At 42.6% G+C, this 15,567-nt stretch overlaps 1 protein-coding gene across 1 annotated transcript in view; it reads left to right on the top strand.

The window, feature by feature from the left end:
- Window positions 1-15,149, top strand: part of SARNP (SAP domain containing ribonucleoprotein) — a 55,295-nt gene extending 40,146 nt beyond the window's left edge. The window contains exons 10-11 of the mRNA XM_049625717.1: window positions 4,806-4,895; window positions 8,942-15,149. Coding sequence (XP_049481674.1) covers window positions 4,806-4,895; window positions 8,942-8,983 — 132 coding nt within the window. The 3' untranslated portion in view covers window positions 8,984-15,149. The remainder of the gene's footprint in view (window positions 1-4,805; window positions 4,896-8,941) is intronic.
- The last annotated feature ends 418 nt before the right edge of the window (window positions 15,150-15,567 follow it).

The raw sequence follows: 15,567 nt of genomic DNA, 5'->3' as shown, positions 1-15,567 counted from the left end.
TTTGTGCACTTGAGCATGGCCTGAGGGAGTATTGGCCTGATGAATGCAGAGAGAGATGCGTTTTGATCGAGGTAATTTCCCTCAGATGGGTCTCACCATCCCATGAATCAAAACCTGTCAGCAAGGAGCTAAAGATGGAGTGAAGTTTATTGTACGTTTGTTTCCATGCGACACCGTCACGCTAGAAGGGTCAAGTGAGAGAGATCATTAGAACTGTGTTGATTTACTGGGCCTGTTGTGCACTTTCCCTGCAGGGCAAGGAGGAAAGAGGCTTTAGGAGGGGAGCTGAGGGGCTCTGGGTGGGGAGGGAAGGGCAGGCATGCACAAAATAAATAAAACCCTCACTGGTCTCTGTGGGTGAGGGGTGGGCAGGCTGTTTGTAGGGGGTGGGAGGTGGGGGATCTGTATTGTTTTTTTTTCCCCCTAGAGCCCCTGGTAGATTTGCAGCAGATGCTCTGCCTGGATCTCCAGTAGAGATACCAAAGGTCTGATTAAAAAGGGAAGCTCATGGAGAACTCTCTGACCCTAGACTTAGTGGCTAGAGAAGTGTGCCCCCTCTCCTTTCTTTTCCTCCCTCAGTCTTTCCTCACCTCTTAGTTCAAAAGGAAGCACAGGAAATTTAATTTGGAAGTGAAAATCCCCATTTCAGGATGTAGCAAAATAGAGAACCAGAGGAAAGGCTGTCCCACACATTCTAAATAGACATAGGCTTTGTGATGAGGTTTGTGAAGGGAGTGGCCCCAGGGTTTGCACTGGGGGGGGGGTGAGGGGGGGAGGAGGGAGAAGGGCTGTGTTTCAAAAGTACCATCTCTCTGTCTGTAATTTGAACTTGTTAAAAGTACCCCTACCTCTGAATTGAATGAAAATAAGTATATAGTGATAGTTCAGCAATATAGGATCTAGTCTTGCCTTTCCTCATGACGAGTGTGGATGCTCCTTTTATTACCCCTAACACCATGCTTGGCCTGGAGACTTCATGAAAGTGAGAGGTTTCATCTAGAATATTCTATAGAGATTCTCATTTTGAGTGCTCCATTTTTATCTTACTTTTATCTAAATGGTGGTAGATAAAATCAAGAAAACTTTTCCTAGTGACTTTGGTAAGGAAAATATATGAGAGCTGTGTTCATTGGAAACCTTCCTAATTCTTTTATTACAGTTCAACAGATGGAGTAGCCAGTTAGGCAAAATTAGAAACAAATTCAGTTGAGAAAATCTTTAGTATAAGATTACGAACTGGAGTCCTTTCCCTAGATCCCTAGTTAGTTACAGTGTGGAGGCATATGTTATGGTAGAAAAGAGGATGGGATCCTAGCATTGACCCAGGTTATTTGATATGGAAATGGTTGAAGTAGTTTACAACTACCTTTAGCTAAGGGTCCTAGTAATCCATCTTCCTTTCTTTAGGAATTAAGCAGCTCTTCCATTCTGCTACTGTTCTTCCAAAGAAATGCTCATGTGAGATACTTGAGGAAATGGTAAAGTTAGGAAAGTGGGTTGAGTAAAATGTCCTGGGTTCCATTCCTGGCTCTGCCACTTACTATTTGTGAGACTTTGGTCAGGTTACTTAATTTCTCCAAGTCTTAGTTTTCTTATCTATGAAATGAATTTAGTCATAGTGCCTACTATGTATGTAATAGTACATACCTATTTAGTACAAACCTACCGTGTTTGAGATTATTATAAGAAGTAAATGAGGGGTGCCTGGCTGGCTCAGTTGGAAGAGCATGCAGCTCTTGGTCTTGGGGTCTTGAGTTCAGGCCCCATGTTAGGAGTAGAGTTACTAAAAAAATTAATTAATTTTAAATTTTTTTTTTTTCAACTTTTTTTTTTTTTTTCAACTTTTTTTTTTTATTTTTGGGACAGAGAGAGACAGAGCATGAACGGGGGAGGGGCAGAGAGAGAGGGAGACACAGAATCGGAAACAGGCTCCAGGCTCCGAGCCATCAGCCCAGAGCCTGACGCGGGGCTCGAACTCACAGACCGCGAGATCGTGACCTGGCTGAAGTCGGACGCTTAACCGACTGCGCCACCCAGGCGCCCCAAAAATTAATTAATTTTAAAAGTAAGGGTGCCTGGGTGACTCAGTTAAGCATCCAACTCTTGATATCCGCTCAGGTCTTGATATCAGGGTCGTGTGTGAGTTCAAGCCCTGCACTGGGCTCCATGCTGGGTTTGAAGCCTACTAAAAAAAAAAAAAAAGTAAATGAGATAACCGCATGTAAAGAACTTCACACGGTACCTGGCATATAGTACGCACTCAGATGTTAGTGACAGTAATATCATTATTTTAATTTATGATTATTACAAACAAGAATACTTTTTTTCTTCAAACCTGGCTCAGTGTTTTACAGTAGTTTAGATTGCATCAATTATGTGCCCACTATGGACTTGCTGATGGTTATAATGAAAAAGGCAGAAAAACTAGGCAATATTTTTTTCTTAGTAATACACTATGATTAAGTGAGAACTTGTGTGTGTTGGATACTTCAGTCTTTCATAGCCACCAACCTTTCTTGGCTCCTTTCTTTTCCTTTTTCTTTTTCTTTTTCTTTTTCTTTTTCTTTTTTAAGTTTATTTATTTATTTTGAGAGAGAGAGAGACCGTGCACAGGAGGGGCAGAGAGAGCAAGAATCCCAACCAGGCTCTGCACTGTCCGCACGGAGCCTGATGTGGGGCTTGAACTCATGAACCGAAGAGATTATGACCTGAGCTGAAATCGAGTCAGGCGCTTATTAACTGACTGAGCCATTCAGGCACCCCTCTTGACTTCTTTCTAACTTACTAGAAGGCAGGTACAGCAAAAGGGAAAAAATAAACATGCTTCTCAAGCTGAAAGAACCAAAGACCAAGAAAGTATTCCTGCCTACTGTGTTCAGAGAACTGGACTAGTTAAATAAATTAAACGCAGAAGGTTGGATAGCTGCCCTGTTTTTCGCCAAAGTGGTGGCTTCTGTGGTCATAGGAACAAAGGCAACTCCTTGGGGATGAGAGTTAGAGGTTTTAAAAAATTCCTGTGTTTCTTGGGCGCCTGGGTGACTCAGTCATTTAAGAGTCCGACTCTTGGTTTTGGCTCAGGTCGTGATCTCATGGTTTTGTGAGTTCGAGCGCAGCATCGGGCTCTGTGCTGACAGAGTAGATCCTGCTTGGGATTCTCTCTCTCCCTCTTTCTTTCACGCTGTCTCTGTCTCTCTCAAAAATAAAATTTAAAAAAATTAATGTGTTTCTGTAGATCTCTTGATTGCCTTTCTTTTGACTCTCTTATACAACCTACCTTCAGACTGCAGGGTATGAACTCTCTGGGGTTTAAAAAAAAAAAAATTAGCTCAGGAGCATCACACAGAAGTATGTTCGAAAGTTTGTTTGAACTATTGACTTGACCTTATATTGGTTACCTTTTGTAAATAAAGTCAAAGAAACTGTCCTAGCCCTTGGTGAGGGTGCGTATGTATGTATGGAGTAGAGGGTCTCATGAGATATACGGAGAGGATAGGATCTTTGTCTAGATGTGTGCCAAATTCTTTAAAATCCTTCTGGATGGAAGAACACCCAGGGAGCCCATCTGATTTTATGTGTTTTTTTTCTTTTTCTTTTTTTTTAATTTTTTTTTTTTAAGTTTATTTATTTTTGAGACAGAGACAGAGCATGAACGGGGGAGGGGCAGAGAGAGAGGGAGACACAGAATCGGAAGCAGGCTGCAGACTCTGAGCCATCAGCCCAGAGCCCGACGCGGGGCTCGAACTCATGGACCGCGAGATCATAACCTGAGCTGAAGTCGGACGCTTAACCGACTGAGCCACCCAGGCGTCCCTGATTTTATATGTTTACTAATCCCAGGGCTGTGGTTTTGATTATTGGTGATTGGGTGTGGGGGGAAGGTGGAAAAGGAGAAAATAATTTTGTTTTGTTTTTGTTTTAAGATTTTAGTTTTAAATAATGTTTATATTCAACGTGGGGCTTGAATTTACAGCCTTGAGATCAAGAGTTGGATACACCAAGCCAGCCAGGTGCCCCGAAAATAACTGTTTAAAGTGGGGTAAATAAATCGGTAGGGTTTAGGTCCTGATGAGAATATATATGAGCCTCTTAACATTGAACAGTGTTAGATGTGAACATTAGCTCAGTCATTAAAATAGCTATAGGAGAATGACCAGCTCTAATGCATACTAGCTGTAATATTCTCTCCAGTTACAGGGCAGGTATCATGAATCTCTTAGAAGCTTGGGAAAGGTCCAGAGCATCTTTTCTCTTAGATGACTGCAGCTAATTTCTTGACTCCCCTTTTTTCAAAATCATTTCAAACTATTCAGAGCCTTCTGTGACTTTGCTGGGCATTCATAATGCTTGGTTTTCTTTGTATGTTCTTCAGAAACATCACTCTGGTGTCTTTCCCTTCTAATCCTTGACAAGTAAATGGAACTTGTAAGCAGTGTTCAACAAATAGTTTGGGTGTCTCCTACTAACCTTTTGTCCTTAGGTGTTATTGAAGCCTCAGTGTTCCATATCTGTGAATTACAGAAGTTTTTTCACAGAAATTTGTTGTATGGGTATTTTGTTTGTTTTCTTGACTCCACGTGTCTTATGAATATTGAGGCCCTACTTAAAATTAAGTTTTTCATCATTCTTAGGGATGGCATACTGTATGCTTGCTTGTTCAGTTTCCTGTTTTTTTCTGTTTGTGTGATAACTTAGTTCTTAGTGCAAGATTGGCTGGCATATTGTGACCATTAAGTTACAATTTCATTCTCTTTTGTCTTGTGAGTGGAAGCTCACTTGTTTCAATCCTCTTCTTTGTCCCTGAACAGTCTGAAGATGATGAGAAACTGAAAAAGAGGAAGGAGCGATTTGGGATTGTCACAAGTTCGGCTGGAACAGGAACCACAGAGGATACAGAGGTAAAATATACCTAGACTGCTTCATAGAGCCCTTGAAAGGAAGTGAGGGTGAAGAAACATTATTTCCCCAGCCTACTACTACTACTACCTTTTCTTTTTTTTTTTTTTAAGTAGGCTCCACACCCAACTTGGGCCTCAAACTCACCACCCTGAGACCAAGAGTCAGGTGCCCCTCCCTGGCCTTTTTTTTTTTTTTTTTTTTTTTTTTTTTTTTTTTTTTTTTTAAGTTTATTTATTTTGAGAGGCAGGGGCAGAGAGGGAGGGAGAGAGAGAATCCCAAGCAGGCTTCACACTGCCAGTGCAGAGAGCCCAATGCAGGGCTGAAACCCATGAACCATGAGATCACAACCTTAGCTGAAATCTAGAGTTGGACAGTCAGCCTACTGAGCCACCCAGGTGCCCCTTCCTCAGCATACTACTTAAGTGCCCAAGTAATAAGATCTTTTGTTCTTTGCTTGGTATCTGTTTGGATAAAGTGGCCACACTGAATTCCATCAGTACATTTAATTCGGTGTTAAAGCCAATTAGCCTAGAAAGGAGCATAAGATTTGGAATCACAGAAGCTTGGATTTGAAAAGTGTTTTTGCCACTTAGTATTACTTACAAGTTATGGCACTTTTCTGAGCCTCAGTTTCATCATCTGGGAAGTAGAGATAATACCTACCTCGGAGTGGTATTTTAAGCATGAAATTATTCTATGTAAAAAGAGATGATTCTATGTAAAATGCTTGACACAAAGCCTATCATATTATATTTAGTAACAATGTGTTTGATTATGTGCTTGGCGTATTTCTTTGATTATTTAGTGAAGACCGTATCCACCTCAGACACTAGTTGAACCTATCTCCCCTCTGGTCAGTGGACTCAAATGAGACTTCTTGTTCTTACCACTTTATTTATAGTTTTTTTGTTTTTAATTTTTTTTTTTTAAGTTTATTTATTTATTTATTTTGAGAGAGTGCATGGGAGGGGCAGAGAGAGAGAGAGAGAGAGAGAAAGAGAATATCCCAAGTAGGCTCTGCACTGAACTCACGAACTGTGAGATCATGAGCTGAGTCAAGATCAAGAGTCAGGGTGCTTAACCAACTGTGCCACCCAGGGGGCCTCTGTTGTTTGTTTTTTAAAGACTTGTGTTTATCCACCGGAGTAACTCACTGAGTTTGCTGAGACCCTGAGCACTGGCAAAACTACTCAGAGCTTTGACAGACAATATTGATTTGGTTTAAATTTAAATTTAAGAGTATCAATAATGGGGGTCCTGGCTCAGTAGAGCATGGGACTCTTGATCTCAGATCGAGTTCCAGCTCTACCTTGAGCATAGAGATTATTAAAAAAAAAAAAAAAAAAAGTATTTTATTATAATGGAGACCAAGTATCACCTGAGGTTTACATAAAGAACTGTTGAAATAATATGTTTAGAATTCTAGAAACTTCTTGGGTGGTAAAGTTTGCAATGTTCTTTCTTCCTTTAATCCACATTTACCTCTTTCCATCTACCTCTGGGGATGGACTTTATTGTTTTGTTTTGTTTTGTTTTAAAGTAGGCTGTATGCCCAACATAGGGCTTAAACTCATGACCCTAAGATCAAGAGTTGCATGCTCTACCAACTGAGCCAGCCAGACAGCCCTGGAAATGACCTTTGAATATCTATTACCTAACACATTCAAAATCTTACAAAGTCTTTTTATGAATAAATATCAGAGTCAGTCTTGGGGTGCCTGGGTGTCTCAGTCAGTTGAGCATCTGACTTCAGCTCAGGTAATCTCAAGGCTGGTGAGTTCAGGCCCCATATCAGGCTTGTGTGCTGTCAGCCTTGCCAGTGCAGAGCCTGCTTCATATCTTCTCTCTCCCTCTCTCTGCCCCTCCTCTGCTTGTGCTCTCTCAAAACTAAATCAGCATTAAAAATAAACAAATATCCCAGTCTTGTAAATAAACCCTGAAAATTTTACAATCTGATAAGTTTACATCTCTATTAGGAAGAAACTTGAAGAAGTTTGTATTCTTTGTGCTACTAATTTAGAATAAAGCATTACCTATTTTTTTTTTTTTTTTTTTTTAATGTTGATTTAGTTTTGAGAGAGAGAGTATAAGCAGGGGAGGTGCAGAGAGAGGCGGGGACAGAGGATCCAAAGTGGGCTCTGCACTGACAGCAGAGAGCCTGATGGGCTCGAACTCACAAACCGTGAGATCATGACCTGAGCCCAAGTTGACACTCACCCAACTGAGCCACCCAGGTGCCTCAGAATAAAGCATTACCTGTTATAAATATCAGCTTAATTACTGACTTGCCAGAATGAGCAGTAGTAAACTTAAAGGCTTGTTTTTTTGTTTTGTTTTGTTTTTAACATTTATCCATCTTTGAGAGACAGAGAGAGTGAGAGCGAGCGCGTGTTGAGTGGGGGAGGAGCAGAGAGAGCGGGAGACACAGAATCTGAAGCAGGCTCCAGGCTCTGAGCTGTCAGCACAGAGCCCGTTGAGGGACCTGAACTCACTGGCTGTGAGATCATGACCTGAGCTGAAGTCGGATGCCTAACCTACTGAGCCACCCAGGTGCCCCCTTAAAGGCTTGTTTTAATTGTAGTAAAACTGCTCCCTCTTTGCCAAGGAAACTGTTGAACTAGTGGTGTTCACTAAGGTGGTACATTTGGCTTCTCCAAGATAAGGCACATGAGGATTTTGTTGCTTGCCAAGGAATAGTGGCTTTTGTTGGGAGAGTCAGTGCATGTAAAGCAGTAGTAACATCAGAGGTTGATGGAGTCTACATGAATCAGGTAACTTTTATTTGATTCCAAAGAATTGTGTCAGTCATCCAGGTAAAATGGGCTGGGCTTATATACTCTTTTTTTTTTTTTTTTTTTTTTTTTTTTAAGTTTATTTATTTATTTTGAGAGAGAGCGGGAAGGACAGAGAGAGAGAGGGAGAGAGAGAATCTCAAGCAGGCTCCGCACTGTTAGTGCAGAGCCCGATGCAAGGCTCAAACTCCCAACCCGCAAGATCATGACCTGAGCCAAAATCAAGAGTCAGGTGCTTAACTGCCTGAGCCACCCAGGCACCCCTCTATATACTCTTCTTCTTCTTTTTTTTTTTTTTTTTAATGTTTATTTCTGAGACAGAGACAGAGCATGAGTGGGGGAGGGACAGAGAGACCGAGACACAGAATCCGAAGCAGGCTCCAGGCTCTGAGCTGTCAGCACAGAGCCCGATGTGGGGCTCGAACTCACAAACCATGAGATCATGACCTGAACCAAAGTCGGTCATTCAACCAACTGAGACACCCAGGCGCCCCGTTACACTCTTCTTTTTAATCTAAATTAAACTTCCTGTGTGGATGGAATGAAAAAAAAAAGTCCCCTCTGCTGGAGGCAGTAGTTGGAGTGAGGATGAAAGACTCAGTGCTGTTTGTGAGTCACTCCCAGAACAAAAACATCTTTATCTCCTTCTCCCCCACTCCTCATTTTGTGCCTCTCTCCAGTACTGACTCCCTTAAGGAGATTCATATTAAGGACTCACTTCCCTCCCAGTTATTCTGTTAGCATTGTAGATTTATGTGTCCTCTGTGGATTTGGAGGCTTACCGAATAGCTGGTGGTTGGGGTTAATGCCCAGAAGGGCATCCTCCTCACTTTCTCTGTGAAAAAATAGCATTGGTCAACTCTTTTCCTGTGAGATCTGTCATCTCCCCACTGACTGGAATACTCTCCAGCCTGTTAAGAGTCCATTGTTTCCAGACTAACTTGCTATAAGGCTGAGTGGCCCTCTCCTTCAGGAATCTTTTTCTACCACTATTCTCTTCTTTCTCTTCCCCCCACTCCCTATTCCCCACTCCCTACAGTCTTCTCCCCTCCTTTCCTACCAGATCTTCCCAGCTCTAACTAGATAACTAGAGAGATTCAGGAATGAAATCTCTGGCTAGCAAGCTTAAGCCTGGGTCTTCCCTCCTTCTTGAACCTTGTGATAGCTCATGTGAGTTTGGATTAAAGCATCCAGGAACCCAGGCCACTGTTGTCTTGCAATCTAATTTTTTTCTTCTTGCTTCTTCCTTACAGGCAAAGAAGAGGAAAAGGGCAGAGCGCTTTGGGATTGCCTGATGAAAAGCTCTTAATGCTTTCTGTTCTCCAGTGGTTTCCATCTCTCTGACTTTTCTTGGTCATATATATAAATGCACAGTCATGTGCCTAGGTCCTGCCTCACAGTGAGAGAGCATGTACCCCGGGTACATCCAGGAACTTCAGCAGCAATTTGACTCATTGCTGTTCCAACTTTAAGGTTGTTGTTCTTGTGTTGTTTTTTAATTATTATTTTGCTTGTTAATAAAAAACAAATAGAAAAGAAAACAATGCGTTTTATCAGATGCTCCTTTGAGTTCTTGGGGCCAGATTAGACTAGATAAGGGGGAGCTTCAGGGGCAAATATTACAGGAAATTAGCCATAAGGCCTTTATCCTTTACAAAAGAGAATAAGGAAAAGGATTTGAGTCTGTCCCTTTAAGCCTATTTATTCCCTTCTCTCATACTCACAAGCATCCTTTTATTCTTTATCCTCTATGAAGAGGCCAAGTTTCGCCCTGACTCTTTGCTTTGGCAGGTTGGCGTGACCCATAGGAGTAGAACATGGGGGAACCCTGAGTTTTAGGAGGTGCAAAGGATATAAATACAAGGGCTGATGATTGGTAGTCTGTTAGGGAATGGAGTTCCGTGTCCCCTATTAAGGAGACCAGCAGGACCCTGTTTTCAAGAGTGACATGGTATGATACTATCTGGTTTCAGTCAGAGCCAATATGTGGAACCCTACTGGTTATGCAGTTCAGGAAAGGAGATGGGTCAGTTACCCCTCAGAGCTAGAAGAAAGTGTAGGGATTCAAAGCAAGACAGAAGATGGTCAGAGGTGTTAAGAATTGTTATCTAGGTCATTAGGAAGCAGTGGACTGGAGGCCTCTACTTTTTTTTTTTTTTTTAAGTTTGTTTGTTTATGTATGTATGTATGTAATCTCTACACCCAGCTTGGGGCTCAGTGAACTCAAGATAGATCTGGAGATCAAAAGCATGCTCTTCCAGCCAGGCCCCCCTGGAAGCTTCTACATTCTATCTAATCAAATCCTGTGCTAATTTGTTGTCTTCAGAAGTATACAGTTTTGGTGGTTGTGTTTCTTAGATATTACTAAAACTCCTTTTCCTTGCTAAGCCTCTTAGGTTTGGCTCTAAGCAGGCTACTTGTTTGTATTTGATGTTTCACCTAGATTTGAGACATCCTACTTAATCTTTTTTGGATATGTTGGTATAGGGTTTCTCCTCTTACTCTTTATTTCTAGACATCTCTGTAAGGTTAGTTTTTGGTTTTTTTGTTTTGTTTTTTAGAATAAAACTTAAATGCCTGGCACCTTACGTGAAGACTTTCATACCTTGATCAGATCCTGTGTTGCTGTGGTGTAATTCCTTATTTCAGTTTCTACTAAAACTCTCCTGGTTTTGTGGTTAATAGAAAAGTAATGGTTTGAATTCCTTCCTAACAAGAATCTCCTTCCACAATGCCTCTTTGGTAGCTGAGTAGGATGGGGACCTAAGTTTAGATGCTTTAAAAAAACTATGCCTTGGAGAGCAGATCCAAAGATTGCCTATTTATTGTGAAAATTGCCCCAATTTGAGACTTTGGAGAGGTGAACAAAAGGGAACACTGGTTAAACTTTTCCTTCCCTCTCTTCCTTCTGGCCTGTTCTGTTTGCCTTCCTTTTCTTTTCTCCAGGCCCTGATCTTGAGGCTAACTTTTCCTCTCTTTACTGTGTCTCTTACTTTATTTGAAAACAGAACCACAGAAAATTAGTTGTTTTGTAGCTTGAGAGAGACTATAGATTCAGTAAGGGTTTTCTACCCAAGGATGGGAAAAGTAAGAAATAGGTATAGGAATAGAGCACTGGGTCCTTCAGAAGTTTTCTTCACTTTGTCTCTTCATCATCATCTTTGTTAAAAAAAATTTTTAACGTTTGTTTTTGGGAGAGAGAAAGACAGTGTGAGCAGGGTAGTGGCAGAGAGAGGAGGAGACACAATCTGAAGCAGACTCCAGGCTCTGAGCTGTCAGTGCAGAGCCCAATGTGGGCCTTGAACTCAAGAACAGTGAGATCATGTGACCTGAGCCGAAGTGGGACGCTTACCTGACTGCACCTCCCAGGTGCCCCTAAATGGATTTTTTAATAACCTTTTTCATCCAATTCCAGCAGCTGTTCTTATGTTGATCAGAAGTCGTTCATCTCCAAACCTGATCACCAAATCCTCCTCTTCCTGTCTCATTGTAGTCATTCCTTGCATACTTTTTGAGTGTATGAAAATTCAGGATGCCTGCCTTTTTTAATAATTCAAATCTTAACATAGTAAGTCCCTTTAAAAGCATCCAGGCTTGGAATTCATTATCTAAGATCCAAGTACCTTTCCTTTCTATTCCCCACTCGCCCTAGTGTAGCTGATCTAGGATCCAGATATAGTTAGCTGACTCCAGTCCTCTTTTCCCTGTCCTGAAGCTGTGACATTCTCTGCATACCTGGAAGCTCTTAATGAGAGAGTCTATAAAAGATGTGGAGGGAACTACCTTTCTCAGCTATAAATCTGTGCCTTTTTATGGTTCTCTGAGAACCATGGGATCGTTCTTTTTCTCCACCATCACCCCAAACTGCCCTTCCCCCTACTCCAACTCCTGGGAACTTCTGAAGATAGAAGGCTAGAAGTTTCTGTAGTGGTGAGAGCTATAGGAAGGAAGACATGAATAAGAGCAGGACTTCTTGGGTTTGAGTCGTATTGCCATGTCTGACATGAGAAACAGATGAGGGGGAAGAAAGGAACTTAATATAAGGGAGAATAACTTTTTCTCTGTTCTCTTCCATGTGGGCCTCTCACAGGTAATGTCTTCCCTCTGATTCTTGAAATCCACTAAAATCTAACCTCCCCCTCTTGCTACATGTCCACATTCTTGTTTTTTACTTTCAAAGGGATTGAAAAATAATGGCAGGTTTCATACCTTTGTGTACCCTTTGTGCCCAGGGTGATCCCAGCTTTCTCTTTAGAAATAAAGAAAAAATTTTCTTGTCCTTTTCTTTCCCTGCCTTTAGTTTTTCTGCCTCTCAGATTACTATTACTAGAACAGATTAGAGTGGAATATTGTGTAGCAACTACTTAGATGTAATTCCTTATTCCTCCATACTAATTCTACTGGCTCAGACTGGGCAAATCATTCCATGACTTTCCAGACTACCCAGTAGCGACCCTATGAAAATTGATAATAGATTATGTACTCAGCACAATTTGTTTACCATAGTTTGCATAGTAATCATTCAGTAAACTCTTAATTTTACTAGGTGACTTACAGTGGAAATATTTCTTTTCCCTGAGTAGGTTCCAGCCAGAGGGTAGGGAGGGAGCTGAGTAGATTCATTTGACTGTGTTTGTGAGTGTATGTGCTCAAGCGCTGCATATGCAGATGCATGTAGGGATTCTGAGGGTGGGAAGAGGTGGGAGTCCCAATTGCTCCCATACTCCAGCTCAGGGGCAGGAAAGCTGACCTTGTGGCCTGGGGCATTGACTTCCCTGCCTCTGCCTCACTAAGGATCAGAAGCTATAAATGCCACTGCTTGCTGGTTCTTAGCTTGGGGCCCTGGCATCCTAAAAGTGGGCCAAGGAAGAGACTAGGATAGCTACTCATGCATGGGGTGGGGGGTTGTTTGGGGATAAAAGTCATCCGGCAATCTCTTCTAGGTGTCCTTTCAACATAGGAAATGAGTGATGAGAGAGAAAACCTATTTTTAGCTCAAGCCAAAATCTAGGAGTAGGTGTGGATAAAGCAGTTCCTTGGGAAAATACAATATGTAGCACTTTCATCCTCTTTCAACCTTATTGTTGTAGTTGGTCTGAGGTGGGGTCAGTCTACTGACAGAACTGATAGGACAGGGAAAACATGGTGGCACACTGAACCCACTGTTAACAGTTACAGTGGCCCCTATTACAGATCAGGTTGATGTGATAGGAGCTTTCCTTTGTTTTTTGTTGTTGTTTGCTTGCTTTTTAAATGTGAATTAGGCAATATTCTTTTGTTCTAGGTACATGGGAGACATTTTTATGGCTGAATCAGAGAAAGACTATTTAAGATGCTGAATCATCTTGGTACATTTACAAGTTGAAGGCTATGTTGGTTTGGTTTGTGGATTTTGATGAAACTGTTGAGGAAACCTAGGATCAGGGAACTGTAGGAGAATGGGACAGATATTAGCTGGATCATCTTAAGAGAACCTACAGATCTTCTGTTAGTGTGAGCCTAGAAGAGGGTTTTGGTAGTCTTTGGGACTGTTTTGGATCAAGTTATCCAGAGAGGAGTTGTTGCAGGTCCCCTCCCTTTCCCATTCTCTGCCCATCCTCCCTCGGACTATATATGTCCCCACCCTCATCCCAAATACCCCTAATGTTTTTTTTGCTCCAAAAACCACCACCACCCCCAACCCCCATCTTCTTTGAGCACAAGGTTTCATCCTGTCAGAGCCTCTTTTGTTCCTGGTCTCCGATGAATAAATGTGGCGCTTGATTAGGGAGAAGAGTTCATCACTGAATTCTAAACTCTTTGACTGCTTTTATTTATTAATTTTTTTTCAGGTTCAAGTGCTGGATTGTGTCATGTGACCATCCCAAAACTCAGAGCACCCTATGGCCATCCTTGCCCTCTGTCACATAACTTGAAAACTGCCAGATGGCCTTTTTGCAATGGTTCCCTCCAGGAAGCCTTGATCTCAGTGAAGAAGTCCTTTCCCGGCATTCCAGTGCCCCTGTCATCCCCATACTCCTCAGTCACCCTTAACAAACAAAGGCAATCACACACATGGTGTAACAAATACACAAAGTAAATAATAATTACACTACTTATGATCAGAGGGGCACTGGCCAGGTCCACACACAACATAAAGTGGGAGAGGGGGTGCTAGTTCCCACTAGGTTGCTGGACTGTGCCTCCAAGCCTCTTTAACCCCATGCCTCTTTGGGGGTGAGGGGGACCAAGGAAATGAGATTTCAACTCTTAGATTTATGTTCAAAAGAAAAAGACCCTCCCCCAACAAAGGTAATTATTTGGAGGTGTTAAAGGGGCATAGTCTAAGTGTCCCCCAAGTCTAATGCTTCAGCTCTCTAGAATTTGTAGAGGGAAGTCACCTGATGTCTATTGCCCAACCCCCACCCTGTGCCAAGATCAGGAGACCGGAGCATTTGATCTTGGAGGAGGCATCTTCTGTTCTTCACTTCTCTGTTCCTCTCCTTCAACCAAGGAAATGTGAATGGTGTTGTCAGGTGTATCTTGTTCTCCAAGATTGGGGTAGAAGGAAGGATGAAGAACAGGGCCAGAGAGGAGAGGCTGGGGGTTAGCATAGCTGTTATATGGGAGGCGAGTTGAAATACTTAACAGCCCTTGCCCATTCCTGTACCAAAACACCTCATCTCATTTTTTCACTATGGGAATGGGAAGAAGATACTAAAGCTCACCAACATCACCTTCCCAAGAGTGGTCACATACCTTTGCCCCTTCTACCTGGGCCAGTCAGGAGAGTCATACTCGGGAAGAACAGGCCTTCCAGGTCATCTCTCCAGGCCGGGCTTTAGTCCGGTATTGTTTGCATCAGACCCATAACTGCTGGCTCTACTTAGAGTGACAGTTTTGCTGAAGGTTCTTTATCTCCTCTCCTGACATCCTCTAGGCTCTTGCCTGGAGCCAAGAGGTCTGTGGTGAGGTATGGATAGGGTGTGGATCAGGAGAATCTCAACTCCTTGGCTTCAGGCACACTGTCCAGCTGGGAGGCAGAGGGGAACTTGTACTCTGAAGCCTGTGACTCCTCTAAGCCTCACATCTCTTCACCACTACTCTGGTGCCCTGGTTATCTGTCCCACAGCGAGAGGTATTTTATGTCCATAAAGTGCCCGTGGTAAGTGCTCAGAATTCATCTCTTGGCTGTGGCGGGTGCTGCTATTTCTCATTCCATCGAGGGGAAGAAACTGAGGCACAGTGAGTCCAGAGGATGGTGGGTCAGGATTATGGGAGGAATGAATAGGCCCAGCTAGTGACTTGGAGTGGCAACAAGTCCCTGCCTGTTTCCTAGCCTTCCAAACCAGGGAGTCTCCATCCTTCTAATCCTCTGCTCTAACTGGCCTTGTCAGATGCTTTTTCCTTCCCCATTGTATTGTCCCCTCCCTGCTGCCAGGTACTGCTAGATTCCAAAAATAAAAGATAAAAATAATTATAGACACTCTGCTCCCTTGTTCTCCCCCCTTCCACCCTGAGCTTTGGGTTTGGAGGAACTAGAATGTCCCCCCTCCAGAATCCCTTCCATCTTGGTCTGCTGGCTCTACTCCCTAGCCCAGAGCAGTGATTTGGATTCAAATGCCCTGTAACCTTCAACCTTCTTACTAATTTCTTGACTCCTCCTAACCCTTCCCAGACCTGGGACTCTGGGATCTCTATACTTTTTTTATTGACCTGAAGATAGAGGCTGGGAGTAGGGGTATTCCACAGGCTCTTTGGTCTCTCTCTTAGCTGGGGGGAATTTGGGCATATGTGGGCCACACCCTCTGGCTAAATAACTCAGGACTATGAGGGTGGATATGAGGGTTAATTTAGTGGCTCTCATACAGATCCTGAATGTTGAGGGTGCTCCCCTCCC

The sequence above is a fragment of the Panthera uncia genome, chromosome B4 (assembly GCF_023721935.1).
Source record: "Panthera uncia isolate 11264 chromosome B4, Puncia_PCG_1.0, whole genome shotgun sequence".
Taxonomy (NCBI): Eukaryota; Metazoa; Chordata; class Mammalia; order Carnivora; family Felidae; genus Panthera; species Panthera uncia.
Note: the sequence above shows the minus strand (reverse complement) of the source record. Positions and strands in the feature narration are given on the sequence as shown.